Source organism: Sarcophilus harrisii, chromosome 2 (genome assembly GCF_902635505.1).
Source record: "Sarcophilus harrisii chromosome 2, mSarHar1.11, whole genome shotgun sequence".
NCBI classification, from domain to species: Eukaryota; Metazoa; Chordata; class Mammalia; order Dasyuromorphia; family Dasyuridae; genus Sarcophilus; species Sarcophilus harrisii.
In genome coordinates this window covers 382,644,738-382,664,348 of record NC_045427.1, presented here as the reverse complement: position 1 = coordinate 382,664,348, position 19,611 = coordinate 382,644,738, and the positions used below count along the sequence as shown (strand labels likewise).

Below are 19,611 nucleotides of genomic sequence, written 5' to 3'. Positions count from 1 at the left end.
AATTGCCAAACCTCTTGTTCCAATTTTTCACCTCTTACCCCCCCCCCCACTCCCTCCCCTAGATGACAGGATGACCAGTAGATGTTAAATATATTAAAATATAAATTAGATACACAGTAAGTATACATGACCAAAACGTTATTTTGCTGTACAAAAAGGATCAGACTGAAATATTGTACAATTAGCTTGTGAAGGAAATCAAAAATGCAGGTGTGCATAAATATAGGGATTGGGAATTCAATGTAATGGTTTTAGTCATCTCCCAGAGTTCTTTTTCTGGGCATAGCTGGTTCAGTTCATTACTGCTCCATTAGAAATGATTTGGTTGATCTCGTTGCTGAGGATGGCCAGGTCCATCAGAACTGGTCATCATATATTATTGTTGTTGAAGTATATAATGATCTCCTGGTCCTGCTCATTTCACTCAGCATCAGTTCGTGTAAATCTCTCCAGGCCTTTCTGAAATCATCCTGTTGGTCATTTCTTACAGAACAGTAATATTCCATAATTTTCATATACCACAATTTATTCAGCCATTCTCCAACTGATGGACATCCATTCAGTTTCCAGTTTTTAGCCACTACAAAAAGGGCTGCCACAAACATTCGTGCACATACAGGTCCCTTTCCCTTCTTTATAATCTCTTTGGGATATAAGCCCAGTAGTAACACTGCTGGATCAAAGGGTATGCACAGTCAAACAGAAATTCTTGTTATTTGTTGGGTAATTGGATTTTTTTCTCCCTCTACTGGAAAAGAGAAAGGTAAATGATAGGAGGGAGAAGATGCACAGAAGAGGAAAAGAAATCAAAGAGGAATAGGTGGGGAAAAGCAGGTTGAAGGATATTTTGACTGAGATGTGGCCAGATGGGGTCATTTTGCCATACAGTAGGGGGATGAGGGTGGAAGGCAAACAGTTGGTAAGTAATAGGCAAAACCCAAACAGCTCACTAACTTACTAAGTAACTATCTGGATTGGTTGCTTCATTCCTTTGAGTTTAGTTTCCTCTTCTTTTCTTTAAAAAAAAAAAAAATTATTTTATTTTCTTCCACTTCTTTAAAATGAAGGTCAAATGGTGTCTGAGTTTTCTTCCAGGTTTGAGGGTTATGTCTTTCGTACTACTTTTTTTGTTCTATATCCTAAAGGCTCCTAGCTCTAATGTTGTTCTTTTAATAGCTTTTTATTTATCAGTTATATGCATGGGTAATTTTACAGCATTGACAATTGCCAAATTTGTTCCAATCTTTCCCCTCCTTCCCCCCACCTCCTCCCCTATGGCAGGATGACCTATATATGTTAAATATATTAGAGTATAAATTGAATACAAAATAAGTATACATGTCCAAACCATTATTTTGCTGTACAAAAAAAACTGGACTCCAAAATATTGTAGTTAGCCTGTGAAGGAAATCAGAAATGCACGCGGCTAGCTCTAATGTTTTGAGACTCTATTATCTAATGGGGATTTGTCCCTAAAATTCCCAGGGAAAATTCTGGATACACTTAATTCTGGACCTTGGTTGTATTTGCACCTGAAGGCTTCTTCTTTGTGGCCATGCGTTTGGGATCAGACCCCCTCATTCATTTTTACTTCTTTCATTGTAGTGAGTCACTCCCATAGAAAATATCTGAATCCATCTTCTTTTAAGAAAGGTAATCGGGCTTGAATGACTTGGCTATTAAGTACCTGAGCCTGAATTTGAACCCAGGGCCTCCTGATTTGTGCTCTATCCACTGTACTACTTAGCTGGGCAGGTTCTATCTTCTTGAGGGCAGCAGAAACCCTTTCATTCAATAGAGGCTATCATAAATAAGAACAATCAAACAAACATTTACAGATTGGGCAACTGTACATCCAAAAAAGAGCACATCCAAGTTTGGAGAGAATTTTCAGTGGTTTCTATCCAGCATCCCATTCTCTGCCTCTTCCTAAATCTTCTCTCTTAATCCAGGAATTTCATCCTTGACTCTCTGAGACCTCTTTATTAAAAAATTCTAAAATGATTTCATCTCACAGCTAGAAGGGACTTTCCGAAGTCTTCTCATCCAAACTCCTACTTAAAGTAGTAGTCTTAGTGAATATAGAAATGTTTAGAAGAATTGATATTGTGAATTGCTTACTATCGAGGGGAGAAAAATTTGGAACACAAGGTTTTGCAAAAGTAAAGGTTGAAAAGTATCTTTGCATGTATTTAGAAAAATAAAAGGCTATTATTTTTTTTAAAGTAGTATTAGAAGTAGCTAGTAGTAGAGTACCAGTCCTGGAATTCAAATTCATCTTCAGACACTTACTATTTATATAAGCTTAGGCAATTCATCAAACCCAATTGAAAAAATAAGAGGAGATAGTTTTTGTGGTATTAACAAGTGATCATCCAGCCTCTGTGTGAACACTTTCAGTGACATGGAACTCATCACCACATAAAACCATCTATTTCTGTAATTGGACTGTACTCTGTATTGGGTGGTTCTTCTTCCTTTTGACCTGAATCTTTCTCTCATACCTTCCTCCTGTTGATCTTTCCAAAGGAAAATAAGTTGAATTCCTCTTCATACAGCTTTTTGGACGTTTGAAAACAAAGCATGTTCTACTTAAATCTTTTTTTTTTTCTTAGAAAAATGCCCCCAGTCTCTTATTTTGGTCCTCATGGCATATTTTTAGAGTCTCTCCTCCCAGCTTTCCAGCCTATACTATTTCTAACATAACCTCAATGTTAGGATGATCCTACAGTGATTTGTTTATTGTCATTGGTATTATAAATCCTTTGTTCTCATGTTTAGAGCTGGAAGGATCTCAGAGACCATCTTGCCCAAATCCTTATTTGCAGATGAAGAAACTAAAGATCACGGAGGTGAGATTGCCCCAAATCACACAGGAACTGAACCTCAGGGGTAGGGTTTGAGACCAGCTTCTCTGACTCCAGAGAGACAGTATTGGTTCCATGATAAACCCTTTACTTGTTTTAACCAACAACAAAAACATCCTCCTTTTCCATAATCTCAAATATGTGGCTCCTTTTCTCTCTTGTTCCCTAAAGGAGAAGACCAGGAAAATCCAGGGAAGGTTTTCATATATTTAGAAGTCATCAATACCACACAAGAGATAAGGCCTTTAAGGACCCACTGGAAGGACCTAATCAAATGTAAACTGATATGGGAACATGAAAGCCAGATCGGATTATTAATTCCACTCAAAGAACAAAGATCACTTTGCTCACTCTTTTGCCTCATGCTATCTATAGTAGAAGAAGTTGTTCCAACCCTTGCTCTCCCTGCACAACCAATCTGGAATTAATTTTCACTGTTTCACAAAAATGAACTAAATTCCTACCACACTGGCTTTGCCCATGTTTTTCCCTCCAGGGATTCCTTTTCATTCTCTCCATTTGCCTAAATCCAATCTATTCTTAAAACCCCAGTTCAAATGTCACCTTTTTCAGAAATCTTATGTCTCTGGGCTCATAGAATCATGACAGGGCTAGAAGGATGATAAAAAAGAGCATCTGATCTAACCGTCTCATTTTATGGATAATAGCCAAGGCCATAAGGGACAGAGGAATCATAGTGGGATGAATCCTGGATTTGGAGTGAGAATACTCTGAATCCTGACTCTGTGAGATCTTTGGCAAGCCAATAAATTTCAAGATCCTATCCTTCTGCCTCAATTTCTTCCTCTGTAAAATTGGAGGATTGAACTAGATGATCTCTAAGGCAACTTTTACCTTGATATCACATAATCTTAGATGAAATTTCTCTGATTTCTCCTCTTCTTGAACTTTTCCCCCCTTTCCCTTCTCACCAAGCAGCAATGGATCCCTTCTTTTCCTGAATTACCATTACTTTGTCCTCCTCTTATGATCTGCATCATCTTCTATTGCTGCGATAATTATTTGTGTCCATATTTCATGTAGTCTACTAGCCTTGTGACCTCTTTGAGGACAAATACTGTATCTTATTCATCTCTGTATTTCCCAGCATCTTATGCTGGACCTTGTATGTAGTAGATAATAAATATTTGTTAAATGAATAAATAAATGAATGAATACATTTATCTCTAGCCATATCCGCATACCCTTTGTTTCTGGGTGATTTCTTCTAATTCCAAAATAATTATTTGTATCATTTATATGGTTCCTTAAGGGTTATATAATGCTTTACAAATATTATCTCATTTGATTCTTACAACAGCAAGGTAGTTAGGTGCCATTATTATCCTTAATTTACAGATTAGGAAACTGAGGTAGACAAAAAGTTATGTGATTACTTCAGGATCATATAGGTAGTAATGACCTAAGGTCATATTTGAATTCAAGTCTTCTTGCCTTCAGGCTAGTGCTGTATCTGTAGAGTTACCTACCTGCTTCAGGTTTGCTTCTAATTCCTTTCCCTGATATGGGTCAAATATGTCTTCCAGAGCTCCCTGAGCATCAGTGGTTTCAGCTTCAGTGAAAATTGGACATCACTGACATTTTAGGCCTTTGAGAGCTGAGGAACTGGGAGAAGCAGCCATTTTTAGGCAGACTCCAGTGACCATGTGGATGGAAGAAGCGGTCCTTTGGGTAGCATGGAACAATATTTCATTTTAGGGTGTCTAGACTCTATCTTTATTGGTAATCAGACAGCAATTCTCTGGGGAGGAAGATCTGAATGGTAATTCTGTTGCTAGCCATCCTTCTTCTTCCCAGATTGGCAGGAGGAAGGTTGGGCCAGCCAAAAATATTTGTGTGGGTGGAGGAAAGTTAACTTTATTTTTCCGCCTTTTTCTTCTTTCCTGGAAACCAGGGTCATGTCAAATACAGCAACACAGAAGCAGGAATAGAAGGGAAGCCGCCCACAGGGAGAAAGGGAGGGAAAGAGGGAATGAAGAGCAATCCCCTCTCCTGGGCCCCTCTTCCCCCACTTCTTCCAGCCATACTGAAGATGAAGCCAGGCTAGGAAGGATTACTGGGGCTCTTTGGGTTGGGGTTGAGGAGGAAACAACCCTGCCCTGGCCTAAGCCCCTAGATCTTTGGCCTTCCCATCAAAAAAAACAAAAAAACAAAAAACAAAAAAACAAAACTGGCTTGTCATTAGAAATGAACCTTGAAAGGCATTAAATTTGGAAATTTGGAAACAACCCTCCTTTCTCTCTCTCTCTCTCTCTCTCTCTCTCTCTCTCTCTCTCTCTCTGTCTCTGTCTCTCTGTCTCTTTTTTTGTCTCTCTTTTGAACTCTGTCTCTTTCTGTTCTCTTTCTGTCTCTCTGCCTTTTTCTCTCTGTCTTTCTCTTTCTTTTTCTCTCTTTCAGTCTCCCTCTTAATCCCTTATATTTATGATTTTGAATAAACCTCTTCTGTTTTCTAGGCCTCAGTTTTTCAAACTTGGCTTTGAATCTGTGATCCTGAAAAGTTCTGATTTTGTAGGAGATACAAATGGAGAATAAAATCAAAGAATTAGAGATAGAAGACAGCCTAAAGATTTTTCTAGTTCAGTCTTCCTGCCTCATTTTGTAGATGAGAAAATGATCTACCAGAGAGAACCATAGATTGAGTGACCATTAAATCTGGACTATAGAATCATAGGCTTGGAGCTGGAAAGGGAGGGACTATGTGTTACAGATGAGGAGCAAACAGAACCAGAAAAGTGAAATGATTTCTCCTTTTTCATGCAGTGAAAAGGTTATAGACAGATTTGGAATTCTAAATCTAGGTCTCCTGCTACCAAACCCAATGCTCTTTCCTATAGCTAGTGTAGGAATTCTCTAGATAGCCCTATCAGAAGTTCTTGTACTTTTTGGATCACTCTCTAAATTATACATTTTGTAGATTTGACTTCTTGAAAGCCAGTTTCTAGCGGGGTTTGTGACAGAGATGGATGAATGAATGAACCTATGAGGCAATGAAGGATGTTCAGGAGAATGAGTGTACAGTAGAATTGGCTGGGGGATACTAGCTGGTATCATTAACATTATTAAAACTGAAGTGCTGATTAGTTTCAATAGCAGGAGTGGAAGGGTTGAGAGAGAGAGAGACAGACAGACAGACACACAGACAGACACACAGAGGGAGAGACAGAACACAGAGACAGAGAGTCAGAGAGTGTGTGAGAGGAACATTTATGCCAAAGCCCCAGTCCTTGTGGTGACACTCTTTCACCACAACAGGTATCCCTCTTCTCAGATTCTCCTTTCTTAATTTCACCAGCTGTCAATATTCCATCCATTAAGGCTAGTCACTCTTGGGATTCACACACGGCCCCTTCTGCAGCTGGCATGAGTTTTCTGCAGGGATCAGATTTACTCTTATCTTCCTGGACCGATTACAAGAATCTCTGTTGGTCAGAGAACAGTTCATCTGTGGCTTACCAAGGCCACGTCCCTAGCCCACCCCAAACATTGGCCTCAATAGTTAAAAGGACTGATCTTCTAGCCATGGGCACAGAGAGAATAAGGTGGAGGGGGGACCCTACTCAGACATTCATTTTTGCTGCCTTTTTGCCTTTTTCAAGTCCCAGTCCTGGTGATTACCCCCAGCTTGGTCTCAATTTTATTTTATTGAAAAAATTTCAATATTGCATAGAAATTTGGTCTCTGACACTAGCTGGGTGACTCTGGGCATGTCACTCAATCACTGTCTGTCTCAGTTTCTTCTGTAAAATGGGATAATAACAGTACCTACTACCTTCCCTCCCCCCAAGATTATTGTAAGAATCAAATAAGAGATTATTTGTAAAGTGAACTAAGGTTAACGGTACCTGGCAGTTAGAAAGAACTACATAAATGTTATCTCATATTATTATTGTTATTAATAAGATAGTATTTGTAAAATACTTTATGCACAGTGTCCAGCACATTGTGAGAGAATTCTATAATAAAATTGATTATTTTCATCCCACCTAAGGCACCATTAAATGTCCAACAAAATATAATCCTGAAAAGTTCAAAACTATCTTGTGATGGTTTTACATCTAGCTGGATCTTATACCAAGCTGTTTTTCTTTACAGCTGCTTTTTCCTGTTTCATGAAGTAATACTACTTGTATTCTTTTGTCCTCCACTTCTACAATGTTTAGGAAGAGGCTTTTACAAGGACAGGAGTAGACATGTAAAGGAAGAAGGGTTAGAGCAGAGAAATCTTAGCCTGGGGTCACTTTGGCAAGAGATGGAGGGATTAAATGGGAGTTGTGAGAACTAAGTCTAGAGAGGTAGGCTGAGCCAGAAGTACTTCAAAGGTCAAATAAAGTCACTTGTATTTTATTCTAGAGACAGTAGGAAGCTGCTAATGATTCTCAATTCTCACTAGAGAGTGATATGGTTAAACCTGTGCTTAGCTCAATGTCTTTGAGTTTTCTTTCTCTTAAGAACTTGGGTCATTTCAAATTTTTTTCCTTAAGTTCCCCTATCATTCACTTCTTGACTCCTTGCTTTTTGATGGCTGCTAGAGACTTGGATGTAGAGGGCCCATGCTGGTCAATTCTTACTTCACTGGCCTTGGTCTCTGCCCCAAATGGCTTCTATTGGAACAGAACCATCCACATCTGGATGCCGGTATACTTTGTTTCAAGCCTGGTGGAACCAAACATATGCTATGAATGAGTGCACAGAAAATCCTCAGAAAATCTATCCTTTAGGACAGTGATTCTCAAAGTATGGTCTAGAGAATCCTGGGGATCTCTGAAACCCTTTTAGAGGGTCTACAAATTCAAAAATAGTTTTTATTTCCAATATGGTAAATGTCTATAAATGTAATCCAGATAAACAAAAACTCTTTGGAGAGATCCTCAATCAGTTTTAATAGGATAAAGATATTGAAAACAAGAGTTTGAGAACCACTGCTTTAGGAAGATTATTTTGGTCAATAACTGGAAGATGAATTGGAATGCTGAAAGAGAGGAAAAAGGGATTCGGTAATTAGGTAGCTAGTATGGTGTCCCCGGAGAAGTGTGATAAAACCCTGAATCTATGTGAATGGAGAGAGAATGGAAGGGAAAGATGCTGTGAAACAGATGTTCTTAAGTGGGGGTCCACAGACCACTAAGGAAATCTGTGAATAGATTTTGTGGGGATTGTGAAATTTGGTGAGAAACAATATAGCATGTATTTAATTATTTAAATTATTTAGTTTATTAATTATTTTAAAAAATTTATTCTGAAAGAGACTCCATAGATACCAGACTTCCAAAGGTATCCAAGACACAAAGAAGATGAAGACCCCTTGTTTAGAGGCTGACCCTTCCAAAGAATCTGGACCTATTTCAGCAGACCCAGAGTAGCAGTTAGGAAACCTGACTTTGTGTCTTGGTCTTGCCACTAATTAAAGCAAGGACCTTGTATGAACTTGGTCAAGTTTTCCTGTCCTGAGTCTGTTTTCTCATCTATAAAATGATAGGATTGTACTAAGGTCCCTTCCAGCTGTCCTTTGCTAATACCTGACTTTATTTTTCCTTTTTTTCTCTCCTTGTACAGGTGGATTCATTCTGAAACTAGTGCTCAAAGACGTGAGACACCATTGGTAAAGGAGGGCCAGAATAGCTTACCTTGGAGCAATTTAAATCTACTTCTACTCTGCCTCTGCCAGCACTCATTTTTCTCTCTGTGACACACAGTGCAGGGAGACCCTCCAGGGAAGTGAAGTGACTTCCTATCTGTCTCAGAGGCTGTGATATTGCCCAGGTCCAGGGTCCTTCTTCCAGAGGTGTCCTAGGTCCCCAGAACCCAGAGGGGACATTCCCTCAGCTGCATCACAAACCAGCTTTCCCAGAGGAGTAAAAAGAGCATACCATGTTTGGCGCTCAGGTGTTCCAGCCACCACCCTTAGGGACCAGACCCAGTGAAGGAAGAGCTCACTCTGGTGACTTTGGACTTCCTGAGGAAGGCTACAAGTGTCCAGCTGTGGAGCCCAAGGAGGGCAGGTTGAACATGCTGGAAGATTCAGAACAGGCCAGTCTTTTGGACCTAGATGAGGAAGAGGAAAAAGGCTTGGGCAGAATATCCTGTGGAATGAGGAAAGATGGGTCCCAGCTGTCAAATCCTCTGCTGGCCCATTTGGCCTGTGGTCCTAGGCAAGCCCTTGGAAGATCCCATCAGACATGTGGCACCGACCAGGACTGGAAGGTAGCCAGAGTCCAACCTGTCACAGTTTCTAGCCCCAGCTCAGCCCAGAAACCAGGTAAGTCAGATCCTTTTCCTTTTTCCTCAAGTTAAATTTGGCAAAACAGTGAGAAAAGTGGGATGTATCTTCCCAAGTCCTGATGGCTACTTTTTTTTCTCTTTTTCCTAACTTCTTTATCCATCTGTTCCTCAATCTGCTACCCAAGCCCAATGGGGCTGCTTCACTGGGGTTCTTGGACCTCAATGGGGGATATACCCTCCATTGCGTGTTACTACTATCTAATTTTCCCATCATGGGCGATTTTCATCCATGTTTTCTACTAAGTCCTCCATTCTCTGTGAGAATCTATCCACTATGCTACAGACCTTGCTAGGTTGCTTTTAATATCTCAAAGAAACTTTTAGAATTCAGGCAAACTATTATCTCTCTATCTCACTACATGATTGACATTTCCTTTTCTGATCCTGCACATCTCAGATGATGTATTTTATGCTTATTTACTCTGCTTAATTTATTGTTGGAAATATGCTGTAGCCTGTTATATTTGCAGGGTAGCTATTCGATGTCCTTAGGACAATAGCAATTTTGCTTCCTCTGGGATTGTGGTATATAAAAGAAGATGGCTTGTCTTGGATGCAGAAATCTGAAAGATGAAGATTACTGTTTAGAAGCTATATTTTTCAAATGTATTTTTAAGATCCCATTCTAAAAAGCTCTGCTTTAAGGAACTCATCTTTTGGGAGAAAACTACACATGTACACACATATATACACACATGTGTGCACATGGACCCACAGAACAAAAACAAAAAACAAACACTGCTCTGCACTCCCAATTATAAATGAACTGTTTAGGATGCATGGTGTCACTGTTGGTTACAAGCCATATAGCCTCAATAGGAGAATATGGATATCTAAAAAGCAGTTTTGAGTGGCAAGAAGGAAGATGGAACAATTGAAAGTACCAGGGAGTTGCCTAAATGTCATTTAGTCTGATCTTCTCATTTCTCTTTTTAAAAAATTGTATCATGCTTTTATTTTATAAATTTTTATACCTACATAAATATGTAATATTGTCTTCCCAACAGAATGTAAGCTCTTGAGGTCAAGTAATGTGGCATTTTTCTTTGACTTTTTTTAAGGTTTATTTTTTATTAAAGTTTTTTTATTTTCAAAATATATGCATAGATAATTTTCAACATTCACACTTGTAAAACCTTGTGTTCCAAATTTTTTCCCTCCCTTAGATGGCAATTAATCCAATATATGTTAAACACGGAATTCTTCTATACATATTTCCACAATTATCATGCTGCACAAGACAAATCATGATCTCATTTCTTGATTTTGTTTATTATCTGCTGTTCTACCTGCCAATATCTCTATCATCTCTTTCCATGTCTCTTTCTTTGGCTCTCTGTATAGCTCTATCTCTCTCTCTCTCTGTGTGTGTGTGTGTGTGTGTGTGTGTGTGTATCTTTGTGTCTCTCTCTGAGTCTCTGTTTCAGTCTCTGTTTCTCTGTCTCTGTTTCTTTGCTTCTATCTCTGTCTATTTATATATCTGTCTCTTTCCCACCTGCCCTCTCTTTCTGTCTATCTCCACATCTCTGTCTGTGTGTATCTGTCTGTCTCTGTGTCCCTATTTCTGTCTCCTGCCTGTCTAACCATCTATTGCCTATTCTGAAAGACAGATTCATAAGTTTGCTGATTTAACTGCAAGTTATGCTATTGGAAACTTATTTGTTATCTATTCTGTTTTTCCAATGTAGATGTATTATCTTAAAAAAAATTATGTAATTGAGATTTTGTAGTGCCCCAGGGATTGATTCACTTAGTTCAATATCATTTGCTACTAGAAGCATTTTGAGAATCTCAGCATTAATGGGGAATCTGTAATTCTGGTTGCCAAGGCAGCTAGCTGGCATTGTGGATAGAGTGTTGGGCGTGGAATCAGAAAGATTTACCTTTCTAAGTTCAGATTTGATCTCAGACACTTATTAGCTGTGTAACTCTGGACAAGTCACTTTATTTTGTCTCAGTTTCCTCATCTGTAAAATGAGCTGGAGAAGGAAATAGCAAATCTCTCTAGTATTTCTTCCAAGAAAATTCCAAATGTGGCCACAATTAGTCTGACATGACTGAACAATGAATGGCAATTCAGGATGTCAGAATTTTTGTATCTAATCTGTACAGGTTATGGCATTGATGAGTCTTAGATGAGTTCTTCTGTTTCATACTTTACATACTGTCAATACTCTGGAAATATTAACTCAGTGAAGAAAATTCTCTCCATAGTTGTATCTGCCACAGTATTCTATAAGATTTTAGGATATATGCATCAAAAGTATGTTGCTTGAGAAGAGTTTTTATGCCTGAATTTTTTTGTTTTTTGTTTTTATTCTTGGGAAAATCAACAGACAATAATAAACAATAGACATAGGATTTTATATTCTTATATAAAGGTAGCATATGAACATTGAGCTTGTGGATTTCTTCTAGCTTTAGCTTAATATTTTTTATTGATTTATTTTGTTTTTATGTCACCTTACTCTGCAAATATATTTCTCCCCCTACCCTTTGTGACATCCTTATAACAAAGAATAAAAAAGAAAGACCCAAAAAATCCAGTTTCACAAAACCTACCAATAGATTGATTGAATCGGACAATAAAGGCAAAATCCTCTAACTCTGCAGAGCAGGAAGGATGATTCAGTTTGACCTTTTATTTTCCTATTTTATCTAGCTATCTATCACATATATATTATATAGTCTATATCTATATCTAGATCTAGATATAGACATATATACACATATACATATCAATATAGATATCTAGATATAGATATACACATATACATATAAATATCTATATCTATACATAGATATTGATATATACATATATATATCAATATCTATGTATAGATATATATATGTGCACATACATATATATCTGTCTGTGTATATATATATATATATACATGTATATCTTCAAAGATGTACTTAATCTATGCACAAAGATCATTCTTAGGAAAGATTTACAGAAGTGTGACTATAGATATATAAATTGGTAGTTACTAATTTTTTCAGTTGCCTTTATGGATAAAAGTATTGTCTGTAACAATTTCCATTTGTTGGAGCCTTCCCTTCTTTAAGAAATCTTTCAAATTGGTCCCTGAGTTCCTTTAAAGTTGTCTTGCTTCCCCTGTGGATTCTTCTGTATGTATTTATTTAGTTACTTTTTGTGTCTAGATTGTGTAAAGTACTATTTCTGCATCTTCACATCATCTATCAGTAGGGTGGTGTATCCAAGATAGTCCCCAGTGAGATTATCACTTTGTACATGACTGCCAGAAAATCTGTTTTATTTCTCATCTCTTTGTTCTCTTCATTCTAGTTTCAGCTACAAATGCTCACAGGATGATCTGTCTTTGGCCCGGTCATATACTAGGCTTTTCCCCACCTCAAATGTTTTTTTTTTTACTTTTTGGTGTAACAACTCTCTTTGTAATCTTTTGCCATTTACCTCTCTCTATATTTTTTAAAAGCAAATAAGCTTATAATCTAATCTGCTGTTGCTCTTGGCTGTCATATTTCTCCATCTGGCAAGGAAGTTGAATGTTATTTAAAGTGGCGACTGGGCTCCTTTATCCACCTTTACTGTGGCCATTGTTTTGCCTTTTTCAAACGTCTCTAAGCATTGATAAATCACACAGAGAATCATAATCTTTTTCTTCATCTATTTCCCTTATTTTGTGAACCTTATTTAAATACGTTGGATTAGAGCTGCCACCATCATCTACAGTGTCTTATTTTTTTCTTTTTCCTTTCTTCTCATTTAGTATTGATTTTGACCTTTACTCTAACTAGTCAGATGATGTGACTATAAATAGATGATGAATTCTGAAATGACCAGTTGTTTCCTGTCTGTTAAGATGCAGTCAATTTAAATTTTTTTTTTTTTTTTTTTTTTTGGGTGATGTTGTTCCAATACTTGCCACATCTAGACACTTTCAACTTTTTTTCTGAAGAAAGTATACATGATACATATGATATAAGCTTTTGGTCTCTTTTATTTCTTGATGTTGAATTATATTTTCCTATACAGTTTTGTGTCCCTATTTGTTCCCTTTTGCACCTTCCCCATCTGGACTGAAATAACTGATAATGGGGGAGGGGGCACTTAGAAGCTCAGTGGTTAGAGCACTAGATCTGAGTTAGGAAGACCTGATTTTAAATCTTGTCTTAGTCACCTAATATCTCTGTGACACTGGCAAGTCACTAACCTCTGTTTGTTTTAATCTGTTGGAGAAGGAAAAGGCAAACCACCTCAGTATCTTTGCCAAGAAAAACCCATGGCCAGTATAGTTCACAGTATCATTAAGAGTTGGATTCAACTGAATAACAACAACTAATATAACTAATGTTGGAAGATGTTGATCTACTCTGGAGAATTTTGTCATTTTTTCTCATAAAATTTCTCAATTTCTCATCCTCTGCAACAGATGTTAGCATCAAGTTTTAGCTATCTTCATGCTCAATCATAAAATTTCCCCACAACATGATGTTTCTTGTTGCCTTTGGGCCTGTGAAAACTAACTGCTAATTACCCCCATTTACTCTATGATGAGAAGTCAGGAGTCCACTTTCCATTTAGTTGCAGTTTCTTTAAGTTTTCTCTTTCACATATAGAGAAAAAGTCAATATAGACATTTACTATATGGTTACTGAAGAAAGATAAATGGAATTTATGTTATGGTCTAAAAATGGAGTGATTCTTAACTCTCTCTTTCCCCTTTCCCCTATTCTTCCATTACTGTTTCTATGAAAACTGAAGAGGGCTACACTAGCCCTGAAAGCTATTTTGTGGTTTTATTTGTTCCATGTTTTCATGGCCAAAAATTTGTCACTCAGTGGCCAAGTTTTAGAGGATTAAGTTCCCTATAAAAATCTAAGTGAGTTCTCTTCATTCATTCATTTACTTATGCAATAAACATTTATTAAGCATTTACTATGTACTGGGCACAGTGCTAGGCACTAAGATTTAAAAAATATATATGTTTCTATATAATAATAATAAAATACTGTTCTAAATGTACAGTGACTTAATCATAAAAAGTCATATCATATAATATGGAAAGTAGGAGATTTGTTTTCCTTGACTATGCAATTTTTTAAAACAGGGTTTTGTTTTTCTTTCTCTTTTCCAAAATGTGTGTGTGGGTTGGGAGATAGGAAGAAGATCAAATAAGTGCTTGTTAATTGAAAAAATTATAAAAAGAGATATAGTCTCTGTATGCAAGAAATTTAAATTCTATTTAGGGAAATATGAATATAGCTAAATAAAAACATGTACAAAATAAATACAAATTAACTTCCAGGAGATAGAGAGGCACTAGCGATTGGGGGTGGGGAGGAGGGAATTAAAATTGACTTCATATGTAAATGATAGCACTTGGGCTGATCCTTGAAGGAAGTCAGGAATCTTATAAGTTGGAGTTGAGGAAGAAGTATATTACAGACATGGAGAAGAGCTTGTGCAAAGGCGTGGCTGGCAGAGCTAGTTACTTAAGCACCTACTATGTGCCAGGAAATACTAAACTTTAGGAGTCAAATAAAGGGAAAAGATAATCTTTGTAATCAAAGATCTCATTGTCTAATGGGGAGACAAACATACAACTAGGTACAAACATGCTTTAAACAGGATAAATAAGAAATAATCAACAGGGGGAAAATACAATAGTATTTTATTTTTATCAAATATACGTAAAGATAATTTTCAACAATCATTTTTGTAAAACTTTGTGTTCTTCAAGCTTATGCAAGGGTGAATGTTGAAAATTATCTTTGCATATATTTTGAAAAGGAAAAGTTATTATTTAAAAATAAATAAATAAAAATAAAAAACGATAAAAATAAAACAGCACTTAAACATATTATTTTCCCTTAGTAATAATAAAAAAAAAACTTTGTGTTCTAAATTTTTCTTCCTTTTTCCTTTACTTCTCTCTTACCCAAGAGAGCAAGAAATCTGATACAGAGCAAATATGAGACACTAGAATTAACAGGGATTTGAAAGGGGTTCCTATAGAAAATGGGATTTTAGTTGGGACTTAAAGAAAGCCAGAAGACATGGTGTGTTTTGCTCTCAGAGTAGCTAGGAGTCCAAGGTTTAAGGTACATGAAGACTAGATAAGGGTGTGTGTGTGTGTGTGTGTGTGTGTGTGTGTGTCTATAATCAGGTTATGAAGAACTTTGAATGACAAAGATTTTATATTTGATCTTGGAGGTGGCAGCAGATAGAACCAAGGAACAAGTTTGGCTGGAACACTGAGGGAGTAAAAAATGTACAAAGTCTTTGTGCAATCTAATGTACAAAAAAAGTAGACTGGAGCCAGATTGTGAAGGACTTTAAATGTCAAACAGAAGAGTTTTTATATTTTCTCCTAGAGGTAAATGGAAGCTTTTTGAATTGGGGAAAGACATTCTCTGAACTGTGCTTTAAGAATATCAATCTGGTAGTCATGTAGAGGATAGATTGCAGACTTCTCTAACGAGGTTGTAGAAGTAAAATTGAAAAGATTTGGCAATTGATTGATTGGATATAGGGGACAGGAGTCAAGAATGGCTCTGAAGTTGAAAATCTGAGGGCCTGGAAAGATGGTGATCCTTAACAGAATAACAGAGAACTTAGGAAGAATAGATTTGGGGGAGAGAAAGATGTGTTTTGATCATAGTGTGTTTGAGATGCCTATGGGATATCCAGTTGGGAATGTCCAATAGACAATTGGTGATGCAGAAGAAAGACTAGATCTAGATATATAGATCTGGGAATTATCAGCATGGGAATAATTGAACCTATGGGAGTTTATGAGATCAAAAAGTGAGAAAATATAGGAAATAACAATAATAATAGCATTTATGTGATTCTTTAGTGTTTGCAAAGTAACTTAAAAATAATTTCATTTTGTGAGGCAGGTGCTATTATTACCCCCATTTTGCAGAAGAAAAAACTGAGGCAGACAGGTTAAGTGACTTCCCTTGGGCCTCACAGCTGGTAAGATTCTGAGGCAGGATTCAAACTCAAGTTTTCATGATTGCCAAATCCAATGCTATCCACTGCACTACCTAACTTCCCTGAAGAGGAAGAAGAAAAAAGGAGAATACAATAGTCATTCTCCTCTCAAGTAGATTTATATCCTAATAGCTGACAAAACCTTGAGCTAATGAATATGTTACTGAGGATATAATTAATGTCCTGCCAAAAGCCAGGTGGTGAATGTAAATCTTCACATATCTATCTGCTGATTTGTATTAACCCTAGTCCTCACCTCTTTTGTCTCCTGAGAGTAAAGGGACAAGTGACTAAAGCTATTTCTTTTTATTCAGTGAGATTTTATTTAGCTTCTTTATTTAGCCTTGTGCTGAAGGCTGAAGGAGATAAAGGGGAAGATGAGAATTTATAAATGAAGAGCCCATAAATCCATATACATAAATATAAATCATTTAAATAAATAGGGACTTTAAGATGGTAGTACTGTTTGTGTATGATATTATTTTAAATCCTAGAATAGAATATTTTCTATGAGTGTCTCTATGGAGATTTTGTTGGAGGACATGATCAAGAATTGCATAGGATTGAGAAAGCATGAATGGTTAGCAAATAGACATCTAAAAGAGTGAGACAATGACATTTATAGTCTTAGAATTAGTACTTCATTAAGTCCTAGAACATTAGAGGAGAGCCAGTCTTTAATGATATCTTTTGCTCTTGTTGTTCAGTCATTTCAGTCTTTTTTAACTCTTCATGATCCCATATGGGGTTTTCTTTGCCAAGAAAAACCACTCTTGGTGGTTTGCCATTTCCTTTTCCAGCTCATTTTACAAATAAGGAAACTGAGTCAAAAAGGGTTAAGTGACTAGCCCAGGGTTACACAGCTAATCATCATTTGAGGTCAGATTTGAATTCAGGTCTTCCTGATTCCAGGTCTGGCACTCTATCGCTTAGCTAATAAAGATATCTAAGGTAATTGAAGAGATTGGTCTAGTAAATCTCATTGAAGAAACCAATAATAACTGACATTTATAGGGCAGTTAAAGGTTTTATCTCATTTGAATCCCACAACAATTCTATGTGATGGATACTGTATCTCCATCTCAATTTTACGGGAGAAGAAACTGAGGCTTACAGACAGTAAATTATGAGAAAATGAGGAGGGCTGGTCATATATCTAGAGCAAAGGATAAGTTGAACTAGAAAGTATTACACTGGTATCCATAAAATATTAAAATATCTAGATGTAGGAAGTATGGTACAGTGGAAAGAACACTGACTCTTCTGAGCCTCTATTTGTTCATCTATAAAATGAGGTGATTGGAGTAGATTACTTCTGGCATGACCTTTTAACTTACTGGGACAAGCATTTCCTTATCTGTAATATGACAGGGTTGAATCAAAGATAAGTCTTTGGTACCTTTCCAGTTTTATGTCTATTATTATACAAGTGTATTTTCTATGAGTGTCTTTATGGAGATTTTGTTGAAGGACGTGATCAAGAATTGCATAGGATTGAGAAGGCATGGATGGTTAGCAAATAGACACTTAAGGGAGAGGAGACATTGACATTTAAGACAATTTCAGTTTAAAGTAAAAAATGTATGGCACAGATAGGTCAGAGAACAAAGAGGATACTAGCCTGGGAATATGAAGGAAGGCTTCCTGGAGAACAGATTTTTGAGGAAGGAAGGATGGATAGGATTTGGACAGAAGGAGAGGAGGGAGAGGAGATAGAAGTAGGAACAAATGCCCAGATTGGTATAGGGAAACAAACATTGGACTCAGGGTCAGCCAAACATCTCTCACATCCTTTCCCTTTTCTCCAATCATAACTACCATCTAGTTCAATGTTCTGAATTTTAATATTAGTTCTACCATTATCTTCCTTCTGGGGCCTCAGATCACTTTTCTATGAGTTTCACTTTAATCCTGTCTAAAAGGATGAAGAAGATATGGATCCATAATTTTATATTTTTGTGGATGTCAGAGAAACCAGCCCAGCTAAAAGACAATATTCATGGGAGATAAGCTTTAAAAGGTTACACACAGACATGCATATATTTCATTTGTTCTCTCTACTCCTTCTTCAACCCCAAATAATAAAGATGAAGAAACTAAGGGTCATGGATGGGGAATGGCTTATGTTGGATCACAATTAGTGCAACTGAGACAGAACCCATATGCCTTTCCTTCACAACAAGAGGTCATTCTTCCTTTGCGATATAAAAATAGGGGCCTCCCCTTTCCAGATGCTATATATTTCTAGAACTTTAGAGCTCTTTCAAATAATAGTGTCCAATCCCCTCATTTTACGGAGAGAATTCTCACTAAGGTCCAGAAAGAAGATGTGATATACCTAAGACCACAACACCACTTAGTAGGACAGATAAAGCTTGAAACCCAGTTTTCTTGATAAGATGTCATTGACATCATATGTATTTCTTTTTTTTTTTTTAATAATTATAACTTTTTATTGACAGAACCCATGCCTGGGTGATTTTTTACATTATCCCTTGCACTCACTTCTGTTCTGACTTTTCCCCTCCCTCCCTCCACCTCCTCCCCCAGATGGTAAGCAGTCCTATACATGTTAAATATGTCACAGTATATCCTAGATACAATATACATCATACGTATTTCTTACACATTTATCATCACCTCTGTCACTCTCTATAATGGATGACCAAGGGATGCTATGGAAAGCCCATCCTTGCCAGTGGGAAAAGGTTAGGGATTGGGTTTGTGATTTCATTGGTATAAGGAGTTTTCAGGTGGGGAAACTCCCTTTACTAATGAAAGTCATCTTCTCTAAAACTTGTCCAGGTTATAAAGTCAAAATGTGTCAGAGGCAGGAGAACGTGACTTCAGTTCTTCCTGGCTTTGATACTTGTTCTCTTTCCACCAAGCCATGCTACTGTTCAAAATAATAACTTATATTTATGTGTAGGACTTTAAACTCCTCTCTCATAATACTAGCTAACAGCTGTGTATAGTGTTTTATCATTTAAAGCCATGTTGTCCCATGGGATCTTTAAGCAAATTCATTGCAAGGGGACCAGCTGAGATGAAGGAACTACACTAAAGGGGGTTCTCCTCAGCACCAAGGACAGCTGTCTGTGAAGTCTTTGTCAAGGGTTAGGTCTCAGGCTATGACCAAATTAGGATAAAAAGAGGACTCTTTTTTCTAACATTAGATATGATCTATGTGCCAGGTTATGAGACCTTTAATCCTACTCCCTTTTGTTCAGTGAAGTATGGTAGGAAGCTCACTGGACTGAGAGCCAGGAAAACAATGCTCTGCTATTTATTGATTATGTGATCTTGGGTAAAATATCATTTATCAGGTAATCAACAAACATTTATGAAGCACCTACTATGTGCCAGATAATGTACTAAGTGCTGGGAAAGAAAAATCCCTATCATTAATGAGTTTATATTCTATTGAGATAGACAACATGTATACCTAAAAAC

At 37.0% G+C, this 19,611-nt stretch overlaps 1 protein-coding gene across 1 annotated transcript in view; it reads left to right on the top strand.

Moving 5' to 3' along the window:
• SYNPO (synaptopodin) overlaps positions 1-19,611 on the top strand; it is a 72,831-nt gene that overhangs the window by 15,112 nt on the left and 38,108 nt on the right. Inside the window, exon 2 of the mRNA XM_031953519.1 lies at positions 8,442-9,144. Coding sequence (XP_031809379.1) covers positions 8,757-9,144 — 388 coding nt within the window. The 5' untranslated portion in view covers positions 8,442-8,756. The remainder of the gene's footprint in view (positions 1-8,441; positions 9,145-19,611) is intronic.